This window comes from Esox lucius, chromosome 16, assembly GCF_011004845.1.
Source record: "Esox lucius isolate fEsoLuc1 chromosome 16, fEsoLuc1.pri, whole genome shotgun sequence".
In the NCBI taxonomy this organism is placed as follows: domain Eukaryota; kingdom Metazoa; phylum Chordata; class Actinopteri; order Esociformes; family Esocidae; genus Esox; species Esox lucius.
Genome location: NC_047584.1, coordinates 24,019,372 through 24,043,002, shown reverse-complemented (window position 1 = coordinate 24,043,002; position 23,631 = coordinate 24,019,372). Strand labels below are relative to the sequence as shown.

At 46.1% G+C, this 23,631-nt stretch overlaps 1 protein-coding gene across 9 annotated transcripts in view; it reads left to right on the top strand.

The window, feature by feature from the left end:
- Positions 1-23,219, top strand: part of enox1 (ecto-NOX disulfide-thiol exchanger 1) — a 59,693-nt gene extending 36,474 nt beyond the window's left edge. For 3 of the 9 annotated variants that reach the window (XM_010880171.5, XM_029113476.2, XM_020054926.2), the window contains 14 exons: positions 1,838-1,997; positions 2,089-2,241; positions 6,477-6,647; positions 6,771-6,977; positions 7,661-7,894; positions 10,149-10,361; positions 11,755-11,861; positions 13,824-13,941; positions 14,800-14,990; positions 17,051-17,158; positions 18,001-18,054; positions 18,973-19,075; positions 20,891-20,976; positions 21,069-23,219. In XM_010880171.5, coding sequence (XP_010878473.2) covers positions 1,988-1,997; positions 2,089-2,241; positions 6,477-6,647; positions 6,771-6,977; positions 7,661-7,894; positions 10,149-10,361; positions 11,755-11,861; positions 13,824-13,941; positions 14,800-14,990; positions 17,051-17,158; positions 18,001-18,054; positions 18,973-19,075; positions 20,891-20,976; positions 21,069-21,200 — 1,887 coding nt within the window. In that variant the 5' untranslated portion in view covers positions 1,838-1,987 and the 3' untranslated portion in view covers positions 21,201-23,219. Of the gene's footprint in view, positions 1-1,837; positions 1,998-2,088; positions 2,242-6,476; positions 6,648-6,770; positions 6,978-7,660; positions 7,895-10,148; positions 10,362-11,754; positions 11,862-13,823; positions 13,942-14,799; positions 14,991-17,050; positions 17,159-18,000; positions 18,055-18,972; positions 19,076-20,890 lie in introns of all 9 variants that reach the window. The other 6 variants (XM_029113479.2, XM_029113477.2, XM_029113478.2 and 3 more) reach the window with 6 other exon arrangements.
- Positions 23,220-23,631: the final 412 nt, after the last annotated feature.

The window sequence follows — 23,631 nt, the reverse complement described above, 5'->3', positions numbered from 1 at the left end:
GCTGTTTACGGTGCCGCCATATAACTTTCAGAGGACCGGAGGGGCCCAAGCTTCACCGTTTCAGCCTGACGGTCTCTCTTCACCGCAGACTGGGGGATGTGTGGACCATGTTAGTTTATTGGTAAAGAGAGGACACCATGGAAACTGGAGCTTTCTCCCCCTTTTATGTCAGCCCCTGGTGGAAATGTGAAGGAGAGAGGTCAAGTGGGGGGGGGGGTGGATAAAGGGCAAAGGGATGAAGGGACAGGAGAGGTCTGGCAGAGAGAGGAGCGAGGGATTGATGGAGAACGAGGTGTGACACTTGGGTGGGGGGGGCAGTGGTGGGAGAAGAGAGGATGTTTGACAGATCGAAGGGAGAGTGATGGAGAGGGGTGAGGAGAAGCAGCCTTGTCACTTGTCTTGTGGGTAAGCTGTTCAATCAGACTGCAGCGAAGACAGAGAGGAGAGAGAACAGGAGGCAGTGGGAGGGAGTGGAGAAGGGAGGGCGTACGTCTTCATGTTGTGGTGCTACATTACCTCACCCCCACACTGGGTACCACCTGGGGAGGGAGAAAGAGAGAGAATAAGAGAGAGGAAGAGCCGAGAAACAGGCTGTGGAGGTTTACCCCTGTGTGGCAGAAGAGTTGAAGTCTGCTTTGGCTCATTGGAAACATGATTTTCTATGGACAGAAAATCAGTTGAGCTGCTGACTTGAACTGCTGTTAGAACATAATGTATCAGGAGACAGATGGGTTTCATTAATATCCAGGTCCCTTACAGGCCTGATGGTAATGTGTGTGTGTCTGTATGCTATTACGAGTCCTAGTGCAGCTTAATATTTGTTGTGTTATGATTGGGAAGAGAAAGGTGTCAGTCCCTTTCAGCCTAAGTAAAGTTTTGGCACACTACAGCTTACTTAAAAAAAATTTAATAACTGTCAGCCTAGCATGGAGGAAACATCCGGAAAACTCCCATAACTGAACAAATTCAGTACGATTGGAAAGGATAAGGGAACTGCTGTTAATGAAAAAGTATTGATATGATTGTGTCTTAATTACAGCTGGATGGTGTAGCGTCGCTGAGTTGATTTCCTGGTGTCAGCGCTGAATAATGATGATTACTGCGGGGCGGTCTGAGACGGAGTAGGCGTGACAGGAATACTGATCACACTGCAGTTAACCACAGACCCTCAGGAAATTGTACAGAGAAATCACACTTGTAATAGAGAATATGGAATACGTGTAACTTTCTCACACTATGAACAGCGTGGTAGTCAGCATTCATTAAATAACTGACTTGAAAAGCATCCTGTATAGGTATGTGCTCACTGAAATACAGAAAGTCACATTCTCATGTGCCCTTCAATTTATTAATCAGGGATAAAATCCCAGTCAGAAATCTGACACATTTCACAGAGAACCATTGATTTTCTGCATTACACTGTGCTTTAGGCTGGGCCAGATGGGACCGCTAAGGGGTCCGTGGACGATTTCAGTAGCTGGGAGGATAAGGAGTTAAATATCAGACCACTTGCACCCAAGACGTTTGACACAAAGCAGGACGACGGGTGTTGTCACGGCAACTGAGATGCTGGTCAGCCTGGTCCTGACTGGAATTGTGTGATAGAGACAGAGAGGCGGAGGGCCAGAGACAGAGAGAGGTGGGGATCTCTTGGGTACTTCCACACGCTGCTGTGTCTGTACATGGCAGTTCTGTCTGGGTGGATGAGGGCAATTAGAAGCAACAAAACCTGAATAGTGTCTGTCTGATTGCACTGTTCTAAACATAGCGGGAACTATTGGATCGAAAAACACCGGTTCAAGCTGCTTTTCTGAACTGCTTCATTTTCTTTCCTCAGGGTTGACCAGCAGAGAGAAGGGATACTGTCTTGTACCTGGGATCCCCCCCCATTGTGACCAGTCCTGGCGTGGTCTAGTGTTCAGCCTCGGGGAGCTGTGGTTCTGATGAGAGGAGGTAGAGGCAGAGAGGGGAGCACACAGGACCTGCTATGACCAGCAGTACGTCCTGTAACAGTGACTCTTACACTGGTCACCATAAGTCACTGTCCTGTGAGTCCCTCCTGCTCCTAACCTCCCGTTTGTCCCGCAGCAGCAGACGGTGTCGGGAGCATGGGGAGTCTGGGCGCCGAGCAGCACCTCGCTGTCCATGACCACGTGGTGAATGACCACGGAGCTTGGGCCACCGCCATGAACAACCTGGGCATCGTACCCATGGGCCTCAGTGGGCAGCAGCTGGTCTCAGGTGAGGCCTTGGCAGACCTCCTCACCCTCCCTCTCTGGTGTTCCCACACAGAGCCTGCTGCCGAAGTGGTCACCTGGTGTTGGGCCCGGGTGTGATATCTGTATTGGTTTTGTATGTTGTGGCTTTTTGCAGGTCAACAATGTTGTTGAGTTCAGAAGAAATAAACTAACCCCCATGGACTGTGTTTGGAAACGTTTGAGGAGATTGTAATTAGCGGACACTGAGCGCTTCTATTTTTATTTAACCTTTATTTAGACAGGAAAGACTCATTGAGATAAGGAAATCTATCCTACAGTTTCGCAGGTCAATGGTAATGTGGAACTAGATTAGATACCCACATTTCTGTCCCAGCGGTGGGGAACCAGGCTGCAGCCATGCTCTGTCAAACCAACTCTTCTAAGGCCATCACTGTTTTTATTAAACTGTGATCTAGTCCACTGGGTTCCCCAGGAGCCACTGGGGGATAGTTTGAGGTTGGTGTGCTGAGTCCAGGGTCATTCAGTTCCCTTTGTTTACCTATAATACAACATTCACCTTTCATACAGGGAAATCTGGAGGTAGGACCTTGGAGTCTGTGTAAATGAAACACTTCTACTTCTCCCCCAGGCTAACAAAATAAACGGTGCCATGTCAGAAGCTCTGTTTTTGAAAAAAGATCTCTAGTTTCTGCTCATCCAGAAGAGCATTTTACCAAACACAACATTTTAAATCATCATACAGAAGCCTGGAAACCACAAAATAGACTTCAGTTTCTATTTGCTAAAAATACACAATACTCAGTATCTTCCCTCCTAAGGGGTTCTCTTTTTACCTACCCGTCTGTAGTATTTACCTACCCGTCTGTAGTATTAACCAACCCGTCTGTAGTATTAACCAACCCGTCTGTAGTATTTTCCAACACATCTGCAGTATTTACAAACCCGTCTGCAGTATTTACCTACCGGTCTGTAGTATTTACCAACCTGGCTGCAGTATTTACCTACTCGTCTGTAGTATTTACCAACCTGGCTGCAGTATTTACCTACTCGTCTGTAGTATTTACCAACCTGGCTGTAGTAATTACCAACCCGTCTACAGTATTTACCTACTCGTCTGTAGTATTTACCAACCTGGCTGTAGTAATTACCAACCCGTCTGCAGTATTTACCTACTCGTCTGTAGTATTTGCGGCAGGGTGCTGATCTCAGTCGTTCACAAGATGACATTTTAATTTTGTTAGTTCCACACAAACATATGGTTCAAGGCTCTCGTTGTCTTTGTTAAGAGGAAACCATGACAGTTTAGGTTGCAAGTCATTATCTGCATAACATTGTCCAAATGTTTTTACATTACAATTCCATAGTTTTTATGACAATCAGAATTAATAATCCCAACATTTTCTCAGGTCAGTGGACAATTCCTTTTAAGCCAATAAACCGATGGAACTGTTCTACCTGTTGTCAGCTAAAGAACCAACATGTTAATAGGATGGCAGGAAGATTACCCAGAATCCTCTACTCTCTCTGCTAATGATATTGGTATGTGTGTGTTTGTGCGTGTGTAATGTTATTTTAATTACCATTATGACTGGGTTGCCAATGAGGATAGATAGAGATCCAGATGATTAAAATTCATGAGCAGATTTTAGAGCATGCATATTTATGGAGTTGTTAGAAGTAAGGATGGGAGTCTGTCATTTGAATTGTAGATCCTGAATTTTGAATTTTGAGCAGTATGAGAAATCAGTCAGGACTGAGTTTCAGGATGATTAGCTAAGCTTCTAAATCAGGAGACTTTGCTCAATAGATATTCACTTGGGAGAAATGGCATTCTCTTCCCTGGATGAAATTTCGACCAGCACGCACCCATGCAGACACACGCACACACACCAAGCCAAATTGCCACTTACATGTGTACCAGCACAAATGCACACCCAGTCGGGTTTACATCAGGAGGAAAGACCTCTGAGAACTAACAGATCACTAACATTCCAGATCAATAACAGTATTATGTATGGTGTGGCAATGACTGGAAAAACACAGAAAAACACACTCACAGTGAGAACTTCCAGTTCCTCAGACCAATAAGACCATTATAACTGTGCCTGGAAAAACTCTGCTTTAAAAATATCACCAACATCTGGTTTTAATAGCTATTAACGTTTTGTCCTCAGTCCTCTCTTATGTTATTCCTGTATTTAACAAATGAACCACTCTATGGGCAATTACAGTATATGGAAATGTTTGAGTTACTATAAAAGTGTGACGTACAGTATTGACTGGCCTGAGGTTGAAATGGAGCCCCTCATCTCACTATTAGTATAATATTTTCTGTTCTGGATAAATGGATAATAACGTGCCAAGCTGTTCCAAACGTACAGGTACTGTAGCCTTTTAGTTGGACTTAATTTCAACTTGTTTCATGGCATTTATTTTCAAAGGATTAGGATAGCTTGGCAGTGATTAGACCCTATAAATAGCTAGCTATTTCCCTGTGCTCTGTATTTTCATTGTTAGAGCTGTATTGTGAAGTTCATTAAATGAGCACACAGAGAGATTTGGAGGCTGAGTTTGAGTAAGCCCTGAATTACTGAATACATGGATTTAACTCAGAGAAGCTGAGAGTTGTATGGAAAAAATATAGTAATATAAAGCTTTGTGTATACAGGACAATAATTACACCATATTGTACAAGGATCTGTGTGTCGCTATAAAGCCAAGTCAGATTTTATTGGTCGATTTGATAGATTTTTATCTTTCCAACCCTGTTATTTCCTACCCTAGATATGGGATTACTCCAGGAGAGGAATGGAAAAATGAAGGTTCTATTGGATCAGTTCTGTATAGCCTTTCACGTCCTGATGATCTGGGAGAGAGCAGGGACTGCTGGACAGCTTCGCTGTGTCTCCCCTTTTTAGTCAAGCAAAAGACAGATTATGTCTGCTCAGGTCCAAGAACGAGAGAAACGGAGAGATCTGGAATGAGTGAGAGAAACGGAGAGATCTGGAATGAGTGAGGGAAAGGAAACACGGGACAGGGTGAAGACAAAGAAAACAGAGTGAGAGAGAAGAGGAGAAAGATGATGGGCGTTGCAGAGTGTTTTGATGGATGGCATCTTACCTTTGCGGTAATTAGGAGCAGCTGTTTCCTGATGGAAGATCCAGAGCCAAACAAACCCCACAAACCTGCTGAGGGGAGGGAACAGATGAAGGCAGGCGGGGAGGAAAAGAAATAAATGTATGAAAAAGTGTGAACTCTTCCATATGGCTGCCTTGACTGATTTCTCACCAGGAGCGAACTAGAGTGCAGAATAAATGTGGAAAAGGAAAATGGCTTTAGTAGAGGATGAATGTGGCATGAGAAGACATGGAATTTACCTTATACCATTATCACAGCCAAACCAAGTTTTCCAAAGATCCACCCAATCTCAGATCACACATGATTGGGATTTATGGGAATTGATAGGAAATGGGTATGAGAAACCTAACACAACACACATGTGCTGACTAGGCTAGATAGGGAATGATGCCTGTTACTGAAGGGCCCCATACATTCTGTCCATTCCTCCTGCTAGGAGTTGCCCATGTGACTGACATAGGCTATATGGATAGGTCCATTGACCATAGGTTGGAACATACCATACAAGGGTCTGTTGTAGGATAAACCTTTCTTATTGGAGGGTATTGGAATGTGTAATGGCTGGTTATGACAAGGGGCCACCTCCTATGTATATAAAGGACTATTTTAACTTTGTAATTATTGGACAGAGAGAAAATGAGAGAAAAATGGAAGGTCAACATCATAGACTCATGCTGAATAAAGATGGCTCTCCCCTGACTTCCGGTTGCATTTATTTTGTTCATGGATCAAACTTGGACAGAATCTAACAGAATTCATCTTCATTTAACTGTTCCCTCTTTTTTCTCTCCAGCCTAAGGACTTGCAGCTTCTCTTAAACTTCCTCTTTGTAATAAAAAACACTTGGCTTCTTTCGTAGGTCTAGATTCCCTTCGAGGCTTCGCCAGACAGTCAGTGGAGGCAGTTATGATTCTTTGCTCTGCAGGCTCTTTAGAACAGCAAATACTGTAGCAGAGGGACTTCACCGGGATCTTTCTGACTGCCTCAATGTCTGCTTAAAGAGAACCGAAATAATTTATTACAGCTCCTCTAATTTCACGTTGAGGAACCGTCTAACTTGAAGTTGAATAAATTAAGTCCTTTAATTGATGCATCTCTCTCTCTCTCACTGTCTCCCAGACTCTATTTGTATCCAAGGCTTTGACCCAGGCCTCGGTCTCCTCGCTCCCATCAACCCCATGATGCCTGGTATCAGCTTGGTCCCTCCTCCTCCTCCTGGCCCGCCTGACCTGCCTGTCATCAAGGAGATCATCCACTGCAAGAGCTGTACCTTGTTCCCCCAGAACCCCAGTGAGACACACACACACACCTGCATGCTATTCTACCCATTCAACCTGAATCAGTATGAATCTATGTACATGACGACTGTAGGCGTGGGTCACTGACTTGAACACACATTCTGCGTTGTTCCAGACCTGCCCCCTCCTTCAACACGGGAGCGCCCCCCGGGGTGTAAGACGGTGTTTGTGGGGGGTCTGCCGGAGAACGCCAGCGAGGAGATCATCAGGGAGCTATTCGATCAGTGCGGCGAGGTCATCGCCATCAGGAAAAGCAAGAAGAACTTCTGTCATATCCGCTTCAGCGAGGAGTTCATGGTGGACAAGGCCCTGTACCTATCTGGTCAGTGCTGACTGTACTGTCATGTGGGTTCAGTTTGGCAACACTGTTTGAGGGTATATGGCCAACATAACATGACCAAGACTGTGGTATATTGGTCACGTGTCACAAACCCCTGAGGTGCCATATTGCAATTACAAACTTACCAGGGTAATTAGGACAGCAGAAACACAACCCCAACACACCATGCTGTACAATACCACAATATGCTGTACAATACTATCTTATACACACATTAAAACATGGACCTCTGCCTCTCTGGTCGGCACTCAGCGGGAGCACGTCTTTACATCAGTTTTAAGGTATTCCGTTTTAGTAGAATGCGTATTGAAGTTCTGAACACCGTAGATGAGCGGAACCAAGGACCTTTTGTCCTGAAGCTCGACCCTTTGAGCTGTTACGCGGAGACAAGTGCCAAAATAGACTAACCAAGTCGGCTGGATCGATGAATATGGATGAGGTGAATACATGAATATTTCAGCATTATGAACACTTGAAGATGTACTTTGTTCTGTTGGATTGTTGGTGTATGTGGTGGCACGAGGAGTGTAGGTGGTAGGCGCTTGTGTATCCATGTGTCCGTGTGTAATGTGTGTCTATGCATGTATTGGGTTGTCTGGGTATGTGTGTGTGTGTGTGTACCTGTGACGCGGAACTGACCTCTGACTGACCTGCCCCCCCCCCAGGCTACCGGATGCGTATCGGCTCCAGTACCGATAAGAAGGACTCTGGCAGGATTCACGTGGACTTCGCCCAGGCCAGGGACGACCTGTACGAGTGGGAATGCAAACAGAGGCTGCTGGCCAGGGAAGAACGACACAGGCGAAAGATCCACGAAGACTTCCTGCGGCCGCCCTCGCCGCCTCCCGTCATGCACTTCTCAGAACACGAGGCGGGGCAACTGGCTGAGAAGCTGAAAGGTGAGTGGACCAATGAGGATGGCGCGCGTGTGTCTGTGCACCTGTCTGTTTGAGCGTGGTCCCCTCCCCAAACCCTCTGTCACAATAAGAAGCTGTGTCTCTGACCGCGGTCCTCCTCCATGTGTGAGAGCATCAAACATATTCCGTGGTGACGTTTGCGTGTCCGCTGTATTTGATACATTTCTATTAAGAGGTCTCAGACATGATTAGGTAGGAAAATGGTTGTTGCCAAAAAATTTTTTTTTCCATGTGATCACTTCTCACCTCATCTAAATGAGCAATTAATTAATAAACAGTCAAAGTATGCATCCTCTACGCCTCACTCTCTTTTAAAGCCTGCCCAGCTGCATGAGTTAATTGTGTGGATCGGAAAAAACATTCCTTGACAGACAACTAGTCATGTGACATTCTGCCGTGTTGTCGTTTGTTCTCTGCTGAACTGACAGACAGAAATACCTCGAGGCAAATGGAAGGGGGGGGGTGGTAGAGCTTGGAAGAGCGAGAGGGGGCGAGAGAGGGATGGTGTGTGGAGATGAGAAAGGAGCATGGTGAGAAAAGGGATGAACTGTTGCAGATGTTTGCGGAGGCCACGGGTCAACCTCTCCAAAACCTCCTCTCATCCCTCCCCTCCCTTGGAGTTTTCTTTCTCCTGTCAGTCAACCTGTCCGTACAGCCCTCCCTAGAGAGACCCCACAGCTCCACAACGCCCCACCAAACCCCCACCCCCATTCACTCCTGCTTCCCTCCCTACGCGTCCCAGTAAAAGGCAACATTCAGACTTGAACTATTGGAGGAGGCACATGTATGAAATAGATATGAGGCAGAGTGTTTTCCTCTATGGTCCCTAAATGAAGCGTATGATAATGTGATGGGTCACAGCTGGGGATGTCATACTGTGTTGTCAGTGTAACCACCATCCCTGGAGCTCAGACTTCCTGGATTTCCTCATCTTCTGCTGGTGGGGAATGTGACATCACGTGTCCTCGTCACTCCCGTTCACTGGTGCTTCAAATCCTCTTCCATTCTGTGCTTCCTTGGTATATTCCCTGTCTCTCTTTTACTTTCACTTTCTCTCCCCCCATCTCCCTCCGTCGGTCCCCCCCCCACCACCACCACCACCCCCCGTGATCCTAGTTGTTCAGTTACCTCTGCTTTCTTTTAAGTGCCGTGTATGAATGGGTTCGGTTTCTCCATAATCATATTCATTCAAACAGCCTCTGGTTAATGCTTCTCCATTTTCAGCCGGGTAAATACCTTAATCATGTTCATTACCACATTACAGAGAATTACTCTTACTCTTCTTACTGTTCTCAACTCAAACACGGCAGCTGTTGCTCCAACGGGACGGTTGTACCCTTTACACTGCAGACTGCACGCTGCAGCGCGCACACACACACACACACACACACACCGGTGGTCACAGCAGATGAAGGAGAGGGAGGAGTGGAGTGTTGAGAGAGCAAGCAAAAGTGTTTGTGTGTGTGTGTGTTCGTGTGTCACATGCGTGACGCGATACCCAGTCAAATTTGCACACTTGGAAAAGGCCTCTCTGTCTAGAGATGTTTTAAGGTCTTAGTTGTTCATTAATGTTACAAATAACGACACGCCAAGAGATCTTTGGGTTTGATAGTACATTGAAAAGGCTGGGGAAATCCATTATTCCATTTGCTGTGCTGGACAAAAATACCTTCATGTGACTGTTCTGTAATAAGATGTATGAGCGTTCGCTGCTGCCTTGGCTGAATAGGGCGATAGCTGCACATTGAAAAGTGTTTTCAGCCAAGTGAATGTGCTCTCAGGTCATGCTGAAGCTGGTATTGAACTCATTAAACCATTTCTAATTCTCTATGCACTGTGCGATCGGACGCTGCTCTGTGCCACTTTTCAATTATTATTCAAATTTGAAGAATGCACTTGAAAAAAGCACACCGAGACAGCGAGTTAAAGAGGTAACAATTCAGTTGCTTATAACAACCAAGTAACCAGTTTCTGCTGATTCAAACCCAGAAATGCAGTTTGTGTTTACAACAGGCTGTGTGTCAGTATCCAGTCAGTCAGAATAGTATGAAACCGTCTGATCGTTCCCCATGCTGTTTTGTTCCCGTGAACTGATGCATGGTGGAAAGATAGACATAGAATATCTTCATAGTACATAGAAATATTCTTGTTCCAAGATTCCCCAGGTGTATCTTGGTGGTCTTTCAAGCTTCACGGATGACAAACCTCCTTTCATCTCCCTTTTCTCGCTGTCCAGATGACCATCAATTTAGCGAGGCGACTGCAGTCCTGTTCACGTGGATTGATCGTGGTGAGGTCAACCGGCGGTCGGCCAATCACTTCTATTCTATGATCCAGTCGGCCAATAGCCACGTCCGGAGGCTGATGAGTGAGAAGGCACAGCACGAGGAGGAGATGGAGCTGGCGAAGGAGAAGTTTAAAAACGCTCTGCTAGCCATTCTGAATCAGTGTAAGCATCCAACGACGGTACACGCACGCATACACGCTCTCTGTCTCTCTACATGTTGTGTGTAAGGGAGAGTGACAGCAGTCAGAGGCCAGACAGAACGGTCTCCGGCAGGGTGAGTAGAGTCCACTGTCCTGGGGAGCCGTCTGTCTGTCTGGGTGTCAGGAGCGTTCTGCAGGAGAGGAACAGGTGATCCACCTAACTCACAGGTAGGATGACATTACAGCACCATGTCCCTCTGTCAGCCTCTGGCTGAGTTTTTACTGAAACCCCATAGACTTTTAGGAAGGACTAACTGTCAGTTACACTTTTAGTAATGTTTTTTGGAGTGTTTGTTATGGACTTCTTAGATGTGATTAAACTGAGACACAGATTTCTCTGGAGTTACTTTGATATGAAAATCTTTGAAAGTCCAGTGATAATGGTGAGAATCATTAGAGACATTGTTTCAAATGAGGAAATTTCTTTTTAATGCAAACTGGGTCACAGTACCTTTGCCCTGTATTAATGACACCTTTGAAACATGTTGAATGTGAGCAGCTCTGACTTCAAGCAGTCAGAACAGATCAAACCTTTTAAGGCAACATTCCTCTACAGGTGGAGAGAATCATGGAGTAGAATATGGATGACTCCAGTAAATGGAACCTTACAATAGATGGCTATTTGTGATGACAAATACTAATTTACTATCTTCAATCTTCATTGTCCAAACCTACTGAGTATATAAGGTCCATGTAGACACATAGCCACCCATTGTTGAATGTTGTCTTTACCAGTCCTAAAGGAAATGAATCAGCCGGTATGAGATGTAAGTACTATACAACACCATGGAGGAGACACTAGGTAATACAATGACAAACATTTAACCTGAGGCCCTGCAAACTGCTTTGAGCACCGCTCTCTTCCCTTCAACACCCTATAATACATCGAATGTGGCATAGAGCCTGGCCTTTGAGGAGTGGCAAGGACTGGAACATTAACAAAATAGCTAAAGAGACTGCTACTCAGATTACCTACAAAAACAACAAAAACTGTGTTAGTTTAACACAGATTGAGTTATTCTCAATACTGCCCCTGTCAGGAGGAAAACTTTGTATGCAACAATTTTTTTATACCATTTTCATTTCGAATGTTCCCTTAATGCGCTCTGACCATTTCCTGACTGGCGCTTTGATACGTTTCAGTTTGCCAAAATGTTTCTGTACATAAGATAACAGGTCTGAGGAAAGCAGTGCGGTCCAGGGACAGGCAGTGCGGTCCAGGGACAGGCAGTGTGGTCCAGGCTGATCTCAGGTCCCCAGTGTCTCCTCTGTCTGGTGTTGTGTCTGGGTGGTCCAGTAGAATCTAAGCGCTACATAAAGCCCTGTCTTGTCTTGACTCCCCTGTTCACCCCAAGTCGAGCAGATCACCGCTGTGTTCACCGCTGCCTGCAGGCAGAAGGCATGGGACCATTTCTCTAAAGCGCAGCGCAAGAACATAGACATTTGGAGAAAGCAGTGTGAGGTTGGTACTCTCTCTTTCCTTGTCATGTTGGGACTCCTCAGGCCAGAACAGGTTGAAAGACACAGTTGGTTTCATATATTTAAAGACACAGAGACACTCTAGTTGGTTTCATATATTTAAAGACACAGAGACACTCTAGTTGGTTTCATATATTTAAAGACACAGAGACACTCTTGTTGGTTTCATATATTTAAAGACACAGAGACACTCTAGTTGGTTTCATTAATTTAAAGACACAGAAACACTCTAGTTGGTTTCATAAATTTAAAGACACAGAGACACTAGTTGGTTTCATATATTTAAAGACACAGAGAAAATCAAGTTAGTTTAATATATTTAAAGACACAGAGACACTCTAGTTGGTTTCATGTTGTCGTTGATGCAGACTTCTGTGCCCCTGCAGAAACAGAAGAGACACACAGACAGACACACAGACAGATACACAGACAGACAGACATACAGAGAGGCAGATACAGTCAGACGTGTTGATTTGATTTCCTTATGCTATAGGTTCCATTCTTATAGTACTATATATTTTTTCCCTCACATTAATAAAACAAACACCACTAAACCACTAAATCAAACATCCAGTACCAGTCAAAAGTTTGGGCACATTTACCCATTCAAGTTATAAACAGGTAAGTGTACCTAAACTTTTGACTGGTACTCTGTGATCCGATGTAACATCAAATCTGATACTTCATAGAAAGTGTTAGCTGGTGCCATGGCAACAGGGGCTTTCCGATTTAAAACAGATCAGTGGTGAATAACGAGCATAACGAGCCGGTGTGTGTATGAATATGCCCAACAGAGAAAAAAAAACGTGTCATGAATGTGGGATTATTTGGGATGTAGCAGCAAAGTGTCATGGGTGGAATCATTTGGGATCTAGCGGCAAAGCCAGTCTTGACTTGGCCATTTGAAGACACGATGACTTATTGAAGGTGAATAGTGAGTCATGAACAGGCGTGAGACATGGTCTGGATTACCAGGACAGATGTTAACCCAGAACAGCCGTTCACACTGTAAGCCCTCCCTGGGCCATGCGTGTGCTTGAGTCAGTGAGAAAGGAGTCATGCCAGTCACTCTCAGATCAACCAGAGGTAAGGTATTGGGAGAAGAGACACAGAAACAGCACATGTCTATGGAGGGAGTCTTGCTAGCATGCCGCCATTGTGAAATCCTCTAAGGATCAGTGGCGTGCTTGGTAAGTGTTTCAGTAAGGACACTCTACAGCCTGAACCGTAGTAGATTAACTGAATGACAAATGGCTGTGAATTAATTCACTGCTGATGTCAGTATCCACATCTTCCGCGACAGTAGTATGATTGTGAGCCAATCATGGAGACAGCAGAAATCGGGAGATCAGATGAGGCTCTTAACCCCATTGGATCCCTCCTCCATCTTCATGCCCTGCTGTTCTAAGCGGAAGGCTCTGGAGGAGTTAGAACTGCAACTGAGGCTCCCTGTCAAACAACAGCGCTCTTCCCGCAACCCTCTCCTCCCTCTCTTTTCTTCTCGTAACTCCACCCGTCTCTCCCCTAGCTGAGTCATTGCTAAGCATATTTGCTTTATCTGAGGAGGGATTTCACAGTGGTGGTATTAGACACAGCTTTATGGCTGAGATGGTATTGGTTATCACTGCATCGCTGCTATGAAATGATTTCCATGCCACGCTGTCTATAACATGAGAAAAGGGAAGCATTTAAGAACTGCCAATAGGCACAGATCTAGGATGGGTTCGCTGTACTGCGTAAATCCTAAGCAGAACCATTGTGGGAAGGAGACAAAAAAAAAAAAGGTGGTGGATGAGTGTCCAGGGGCTACGGGATCCACTGACTCCACAGCACCACTTTTAGAGGAGCGGTCTGGTTGAAGCCAGTTTTAGGCGTCTGTTTTGTCTGCTGGGCTGCGTGGTGTGAGTCACTGAGGGGAGCCCTGTGTGTGATTGTCATGTGACAGGAGCTGCGGAATGCTCACAGTGAGGAGATCATGGGAATTCGCCGGGAGGAGGAGATGGAGATGTCTGACGAGGACCTGGATGAAAGCCCCTGTAAGAAGATACGCACGGAGGACAACGGTACAGCAGACACAGACCCTATGCCATGCCGACTCCTAGAACCTAGAACACATCCTCTAGGACCTAAACCCCATCCTATAGGACCTAGAACCCATCCTTTAGGACTTAGAACCCAAACCTCTTCGACCTAGAACCCATCCTCTAGGACCTAGACCCCATACTCTAGGACCTAGGACTGAGACCCCATCCTATAGGGCCTAGATCCCATACGCTAGGCATTTGGCCCTGTCCATCATCCACTAGGCCCTATCTGTTAGGCCCTAACTCCTAGGCCCCAATCTCCTATGCCCTATCCACTAGGTCCTATCTCCTATGCCCTATCTCTTATGTCCTATCTACTAAGCCCCATGCACTGGACCCTATCTTCTAGGCACTAGACATTTGTATATGTTCATTATATAATTTCACTGTAGCTCACAAATCACCAAAATGCTAGATTATATATTGGTGGCCAATTTTTGCCTAGCAATGGGGGATTTCTCCTGACCAGGTACACAAGCCCAGAACCCTGGACCGGACCAGTCAAAAGGCAGAACAGTATCCAATAGAGCAAGCGGGATGGGCCGTGGTGGTGCCATGTTGCTCAGAACACTTCACAAGCTATTACTGCTCTGCTGCAAAGCCTCAGCCTGTGTCTAATGTCTGCAGAAGGAGCCTGTTGAAAAGGCAGCAATGCTTTACTGAGCTGCTCTGAACAGCTCCCTTTGATGTGTCGTCAGAACGGAACATGTCAGGAGGAGAGGCATAAATTGATACCTCCACTTCCACTGGCTCACAGCTACAGAGAGAGAGAGTGTAGACAGTTGACTCACTGGTGTGTGTGTGTGTGTGTCTAATCCTCTCTCCCCTCCTTTCCAGGTGTGTGTGGCCAGTCTGGGGCCTCTCTGAGGGAGGAGAATGACTCTCTACGCTGGCAGCTGGAAGCCTACAGGAACGAAGTGGAGCTGCTGAGGAAGGAGCAGGGCAAGGCCTGTCGCCCCGACGACCCTGAAAACTCCCTCGACACACACACACACCTGTTACAGCAGAGCATGCACAATATGCAGCAGGTACAACATTACACCACTTATACATATACCTGTGATAACACTGTTGTTATCCTCTACCTGTGATGACACTGTTGTTACCCTCTACCTGTGATAACACTGTTATAATCCTTTAACCGCAATAACACTTGTCATCCTCTACCTGTGATAACACTGTTGTTATCCTCTATCTGTGATAACACTGTTATTATCCTCTACCTGTGATAACACTGTTGTTATCCTCTATCTGTGATAACACTGTTATTATCCTCTACCTGTGATAACACTGTTGTTATCCTCGACCTGCGATAACACGATCAAGATCCTCTACCTGTGATAACACTGTTGTTATCCTCTACCTGTGATAACACTGTTGTTATCCTCGACCTGCGATAACACGATCAAGATCCTCTACCTGTGTTATTTCTGTTGTTATCCTCTACCTGTGATAACACTGTTATTATCCTCTACCTGTGATAACACTGTTGTTATCCTCTACCTGCGAAAACATTGTTGTTATCCTCTACCTGCGATAACACTGTTGTTATCCTCAACCTGCGATAACAGTGTTGTTATCCTCTACCTGCGATAACACGGTTGTTATCCTCTACCTGCGATAAGACTTTTGATATCATCTACCTGCAATAACACGGTTGTTATCCTCTACCTGTGATAAGACTTTTGATATCATCTACCTGCAATAACACGGTTGTTATCCTCTACCTGTGATAAGACTTTTGATATCATCTACCTGCAATAACACGGTTGTTATCCTCTACCTGTGATAAGACTTTTGATATCATCTACCTGCAATAACACGGTTGTTATCCTCTACCTGTGATAAGACTTTTGATATCATCTACCTGCAATAACACGGTTGTTATCCTCTACCTGCGATAAGACTTTTGATATCATCTACCTGCAATAACACGGTTGTTATCCTCTACCTGTGATAAGACTTTTGATATCATCTACCTGCAATAACACGGTTGTTATCCTCTACCTGTGATAAGACTTTTGATATCATCTACCTGCGATAACACGGTTGTTATCCTCTACCTGCGATAACACTGATATGATGGTGCTTGTGACAACAGGAAGTAATATCACACCAATAAAAATGAGTGTAAACACTGCCATCAAGTTGTAGAAATTTGGACCTGTGTTTGAATAACGGGAGGTCATTAAAGGTCACAGCCACTGTACAGGAGGTACAGAATGGAGCATCAGTGATCGTGCAGCTCGACATCAATGTATTATGACTTCCTGTCCGCCAGATTTAAATTCCCTCTTTTCACAACCTGCTCAGAATGAGCCAACACACCAGAACACAGGAAACACACCAGACTGTCTGACCTTCAAACTGTTGTGTGTCTCCTCTGTGTTCATCACCTGCTGGCTTGTTGGATTCCTCCAAGCACTGGTTTTCTCTGTGTCCAACTATGTTGCTGTGTTCAGCAATTAACTGTCTGACTGTGTTGTGTAATTAACTGTCTGACTGTGTTGTGAAATTAACTGTCTCACTGTGTTGTTTAATTAATTGTCTGACTGTGTTGTGTAATTAACTGTCTGACTGTGTTGTGTAATTAACTGTCTCACTGTGTTGTTTAATTAATTGTCTGACTGTTGTGTAATTAACTGTCTGACTGTGTTGTGAAATTAACTGTCTCACTGTGTTGTTTAATTAACTGTCTGACTGTATTGTGAAATTAACTGTCTGACTGTGTTGTTTAATTAATTGTCTGACTGTGTTCAGCAATTAACTGTCTGACTGTGTTGTGTAATTAACTGTCTCACTGTGTTGTTTAATTAATTGTCTGACTGTGTTGTGTAATTAACTGTCTGACTGTGTTGTTTAATTAACTGTCTGACTGTATTGTGAAATTAACTGTCTGACTGTGTTGTGTAATTAACTGTCTGACTGTGTTGTGTAAATTACTGTCTGACTGTGTTGTGTAATTAACTGTCTGACTGTGTTGTGTAATTAACTGTCTGACTGTGTTGTGAAATTAACTTTCTCACTGTTTTATATAATTAACTGCCAAACTGTGTTGTGTAAATAACACAGTTCTCTTTCCTTCCAGCAACTGTTGACTCTGCAGGAGCAGTTGAGGAGTAAGGAGGTGGAGCTAGAGCAGGCTAGAGACCAGCACAGATACTTGGAGGGAGAGGTCCTGGCCCTGAGAGATAAGGTAGATGACCTAGACAACCCACACACACACACACACACACGCACACACACACACAATGCATCCCCAACTTCTCACCACTCATCAGTCTTCAGGTGAAAACATTCCAACATTCCAACTCACTCATCCCTCTCATCTTCTTCCATCACTCATCCCTCATCTTCTTCCATCTCTCATCCCTCTCATACCTCTAATCTCTCATCCCTCTCGTCTCTCCTGCCCTCTCTCATCCCTCTCATACCTCTAATCTCTCATCCCTCTCGTCTCTCCTGCCCTCTCTCATCCCTCTCATCCCTCTAATCTCCCATCCCTCTCGTCTCTCCTGCCCTCTCTCATCCCTCTCATCCCTCTAATCTCCCATCCCTCTCGTCTCTCCTGCCCTCTCTCATCCCTCTCATCCCTCTAATCTCCCATCCCTCTCGTCTCTCCTGCCCTCTCTCATCCCTCTCATCGCTCCTCCCATCTCTGCACCCCCGTGCTGCACAAAACACTAAACAAGTGTCATGTTCTAGCAGAACCGTCCCGACTGTTGAGTGGATGGATGAAAACCTTGGTGATTCCATGTGTTTATGCTAACTGTTACTGTTGCATGACTGCTATTGGACTGCTGTGATGGGAACATCGATAGGAACAACCCCCCTGTGGAGAACGAGTGTATTGAGCTGCTAGCAGATAGATGGATGAAATGGATAGATACATGAACCAACAGAGAGAGAGAACCACCGGGGAAGAGACAGTGTTGTCCATACAGTCTCTACAGTTACCTGGGTACTGTTACTAAGACAATGCTTTCTGAACTGCTGAGGGTTACCAAGTGGGGTTGAGCTCTGACCGTCTCTTTTCAGATGCTGATTAATGGGGATGTGTTGGAAGGGACCAATAAAGAGTCACCTGCTAAGGTCAGTCTGCCCCCACCGCTACACAGTACTCACAATACTGCACACACTGACCCTGAACCTAACCGTGACCCGGAAGCTCCTGACACCAACCACGAACCCTGCTGTCCCTTACTGTAAACTCGTAATTGTAATCCTAACTGAACCACCAAACCATAACCCGAACTGTAACTTACAGGTTTTCCACATCCAGAAATAGCAATTTTCCTTGTGGGGGCTGGAAAAAGCGTCACATTTTCCTTCTTTTACTGTCCTTGTGGGGATTTTTGTTAGTCAAATGTGAATGCGCACACACACACACACACTCAACATCTCTGTAGCAGCCTTCTTGAGTGCTTTTATTGACCCAGCCAACCAGTGTGAGATCTGATGATGTGTTAAGGGCGGGGCTGGGGCTGATGTGCATTAGGGGCGGTTCTGATGTGTGGTACCAGTAAAGTGGTCCGTCTCATTAGAGTGTGTTTGGGCCTACTGTGTGTGGATTTCTGCTGTTCCTAGTGTCAGGAAGAGGTTGAATGTTGGGGAGAGGATTGAAATCAGTTGCTCCAGCCACTCTCCTCTCCTGTAATAATAATGAATAATAATAAATCCTCACTGGACCCTGGAAGCAGACACACACACACGCACACACACACACAAGTTATATTCCCAACTCCCGACGTTCTGTGGGACACTGATCCCTGCTTATGATCTTTATTTATAGTACAGCACTCTGGCAGCAACTCCCTTTGCATTTGTGTGTCTTCGAAAACATTGTCTGTGTGTGTCTGTGTGTCTATAAGTTCTAACACAGAGTTGTCTCAGTGTGTGTGTGTGTGTTCAAGCATTAGGACGGTGTTGTCTCTCTGTGTTTGTGTCTATAAGGACTAACCCAGCATTGTTTCTGTGTGTGTGTGTTTATATATATATATGTGTCTATAGGTAGTGAATGGGTGTACAACCTCTCAGTACCACAGCAGAGACAGGAGGAGTGAAGCAGCCATGAGAGGACCTGTCACTTCAGAGAGAGAAGCCCTGCTACTGGGTAACATCAGCTACATACAGAATATCTGAAAATAAGAAAAACAACAACACCCTCAGACCACTTGTGAACATAAAACTATACAGTATATAGAAATGCTAATGGTCCTTTATCACTAGAAATTCCTGCAAATATGCAGCCTTCATCGAGCTGAACCATTTCCCCGGCCCAGTTCAGACTGTAGGGTGCCATGTGTGTTTTCCATCTGATGTAGAAAGCATTCAACATTGCATGTCCTCTGTCTGGGGGGGGGGCAGTTGTTAATGGGGTGAAACGGTTTTGAAACAGCCTACGCTGCCTGTCATCATCTTGGATGCAGAACTGGGATGAAGGTTTGGATGGTTGGGGGGCTCAGGGGAGAGGTGCTGGGAGGTTTCTGAGCAGTACTTTGCTGGCGCTGGCCGCACACATATTCTAATCCCCCAACGAGCGTGGGCACATGCACACACGCCCGCACACACACACACACACACACACACACACACTATCTCTGCAGTGCTGGGGTTGTGCTCACACACAGCCACTTTATGGCAAAGCACTGAAGACACAGAGACAGACAAGGATGCCATCAGCCAGAACCAACTGAAAGACAAACTGGTTCCAGGAGAGAGGAGAGAAAGAAACTGACTGTAGAACACAAATTGCCTATTTCTCCAGAGGCTCTCTATCCCCTCTCCCCTCTCCTCCTCTCCCTCTCTCATCTGCCCTGCTGCCCTGCTGCCCTTCTCCCCCCCCCCCATCCTTCTCTCCCACTCTTTCAGTTTCCAGAAATGTAGTTTGATCACATAAGAAAAGCAGCCACTATTCCGTTTGTTTTACTACAGTCAGTGGTTATATTATCCTACTTGTCTTTTGTTTGTGTTAACTGTATGGATAACCATTCTGTAGGTACAAGCACAATGTAGCGCTGTGCCAATTTGCAGATTTGCAGCTGGAAAGCGAATGTCCCTTCGGGGCTGTAGGGACGTAACAGCAGCTTGCTTGGTGTTAAGCAGAGCCAGAATCAGGTCTGAGCAGAGGAGAGCGGAGGTATAGAGGAGCAGGGAGTACAACATTTATCTCTTTTAGCGCTGCCCACAGAAAGCCAACATGAAGGAGAGGAGAGGCTGAGCTCTCTATCTCCCTGCCAGCCAGCCACTCTGCCGGCATCCCAGCATGCCACAGCCACCACACATCTTGGACCTTTAATAACCAACACAGGCATCTGTCAAGGACGCGTGTATGCGCACGCACGCACACGCGCACACACGCACGCGCGCGCGCGCGTCTGCATGAATGTATACACACACAACACATCCAGACACAAACACACATATGCTCAGATTGTGCCCCTCCCCAGACAGACGCCCTCCCCCTTTCCCGTATCCTGCAGTAGCTTGTCATTTGAGTTGTGTCCTAATCCTGTCTGTAATGGGCAATGTTCCCTCATATAAATCAGGGGGATAAATATTGGCCCTGCGCTCCCAGAGGACCACACTAGAGTATATTCTCTCCCCCTGAGTCTCGACGCACTGCAGGACCTCTCACAAGTAATCAACACAAGTGCTGTTTCTGCTCGGACCAGCGTTTTTTACGATGGCCCGGGACGCATTTATTGCACAGCACGATGTCAAGATGCAGATTGGAGCTCTGCAGGAGTGCTGCAGCTCAACAGAATGTGTTTTCTCCCTTCTCATTTTCCTCCCTGTCTCTCTCTCTCCCTGTCTCTCTCTCTCTCCCTGTCTCTCTCTGTATCTGTCTCTCTGTATCTGTCTCTCTGCCTAACCCCTCTTTCCCCTCTCCCTCTGTTTCTCGCTCTCCATCTCTCCGTCTCTGCAGGCATCATCTCTACCTTCCTCCATGTCCATCCGTTTGGAGCCAACATCGACTACCTGTGGTCATACATACAAAGACTGGACACCAAGGTCACTTCATGAAACAATGATGAGTATAGGGGGAAGGGAAGCAATGGAATGAGTGGATGTGAAATGACCTCCCGTGTCCCTGTCCCGCCCAGGTGTCGGCGACGGAGCTGGAGTCTCTGATGGGCCGTTTGCCCTGTGTCTTCAGGCAGGAACTGAGCGGCGTTGGAGCCACGCTGGAGAAACGCTGGAAGTTCTGTGGCTTCCAGAGCCTTGGCGCTGTGTGACACACACACACACACACACACACACACCAACACGCGCACGCGCACGCGCACACACGCACAGCCCATGGAACAGGACACACACGCATTGGATGACCCACAACACACACGGCCAAATGGACCATGTATGGGACAGGACCAGATTTCCTGACCTGCCTTAAAGTCTGGTGGACACATGAAGAAGGTCTGTGTGCGTGTGTGTGTGTGCGTGCGTGCGTGTGTGTGTGTGTGTGTGTGCGTGCGTGCGTGCGTGTGTGTGTGGGGGGGGTTCCATAGACATCCACTGGGCATTGTTATGATAATACTCAAACTCAGACACTGGAAAAACAAACCACCTTGATCCCCTGATGGATCTTTCAGATTGACCTGTTTGCGAAGGATCTGCTGACTGAAGCAGTAGGATCCTCGTGAGTCATCAGACTAAGGTGTGGAAATAAATCCACTGATGGCAGCCAGGGGTGTTCATAGACCTGACATTCTCTGCGATTACATAGTGACCCAGAACCCAGCCAAAAGAACCCAGCCAAAAGAACCCAGCCAACAGAACCTGAACAGACCTCTTAACATCCCTCTCTGTCATGGCCTGGACTGGTTTGGAGACACCAGGCTCTTGGAGCGGTTGTGTAAGTGGCCTGTCATCAACTGACCCCACTAGGATGGGCGGAATCCAGGACTGCTGTGGAAACATGGAGGGGAATGAGGGGAGTTGAATGATCTGATAATTCTGTAACAGGCGAAGGGATGAACAGAGGACCAATGTAAGTCTGAAACCCACGTTAGCCCTCATGTACTATGGGGTGGTTTGCTGTATTTTACCCAACATACTGCAGCTTAATCCAGACACTGTCTGTCTCTCTGTGTCTGTCTCTCTGTGTCTGTCTGTCTCAGTAGCCAACGAAGGACTGGTAGTTATACTGTTGCTTTTAAGACAGTAGGCCATTGGTTCATCTGTGGACATTTGTTTCCCCTCTGCTCTGGCACTGTGTCCAGTATGTGCTGTGCATTCTTTCACTGTTTAACTGGTGTCTTGCTCATTTAAATTGTTTTCTAATGTAATAAAATGTTTTTATTCAACATTTTCAATTCAAGGAGCTTTATCGGCATGGCAAGAAACTATATTCATATCAGCAAAACTGGTAACGCAAAGAAAAGGCTGTTAACAACAGAAGATCCAAGCTTGTGCATAGACCGAAACCCTGTACTGTGTTAAGGTCTTTTGATTGTGATCCAGATTGTGATGTTATATTGCGTGCTGGATGATGACAGAGGATAGAAGACAGCTTTAACATCGACTGCTGAGAGCTACCTGATTGAGTAAAACGTTTTACTCCGACTGAGTTGTGTAGTTGTCCCACCTGGCTGTCTTCAGATGAATGTACTGACGGTGCAACTCTCTGGATAAAGGAATCTGCTAAATTACTCACATGTAATGGAAATGTACTAGATGTTCTCCTCTCTTCTCCTCCCCCAGTACACCCCTATTCTCTTGCTTCTGTCTTCTCCCCCGTTCACCCCCTCTACTTTAGGTTCTCCTCTCTTCTCCTCCCCCAGTACACCCCCTATACTCTTGCTTCTCTCTTCTCCCCCGTTCACCCCCTCTACTTTAGGTTCCCCTCTCTCCTCCCCCTGTATACCCCCTCTACTTTTACTTCACCTCTGTTCTCCTCCCATGCACACCCCCTCTACTCTAGCTTCTCCTCTCTCCTCCTCCCCCTGTACACCCCCTTAACTCTAGGTCTTCTCCTCTTCCTGTACGCTCCATCTTAGCTTCTCCCCTCCTCTAGTTTCACATGGTATGTTACTATAGTCTGCGCTGGTAAATCTTCACTGACAGCATGACGCAAAGCGCCACTCATGCACAAGAACACACAGGAAACACACCACATTTCGGTTTGTGTGATGCAACAGCAGGGTAAGCAGGCCAGTATATGTCAGGATCCGGTCTTGTCTCTTCTGAGCTGACCCCTTTCTGAACTCTCATGGTCCAAAGAATTATGGTCACCATGGAGACAGCAGTACGAAGGGTTGTAGGTCAGTCGTAATCAGTGTTGGGGGCGGGGGGGGGGGGGGGGGGGGGGTCATACCACAGCAGACGCTGTAGGACAGTATGCGTGGCTCTAGAACCACTGCTCCGATCATGTTAAGTTCCGATCACGTTAAGTTCCAATCACTCCGGTCCACAAAGAGATCGGCTGGCCGGATGTGATTGGAGTGTGGTCCATTCCAGAGATTGCCGTGCATTATATTCAACCTCACTGAGTCTCTTCAATCCTTCAGCCTTGCTCTCCATATGATTCCACTTAAGGCAAACTAACAGACCACAGACCAGTCCATGAACAATATCATGTTAACCTGAATACTCTGCTTACATCTGGACCTTGTTGACCTCACATATATGCATAGATAAAAGGGTTGTATTTTGAAAAGTCATAGC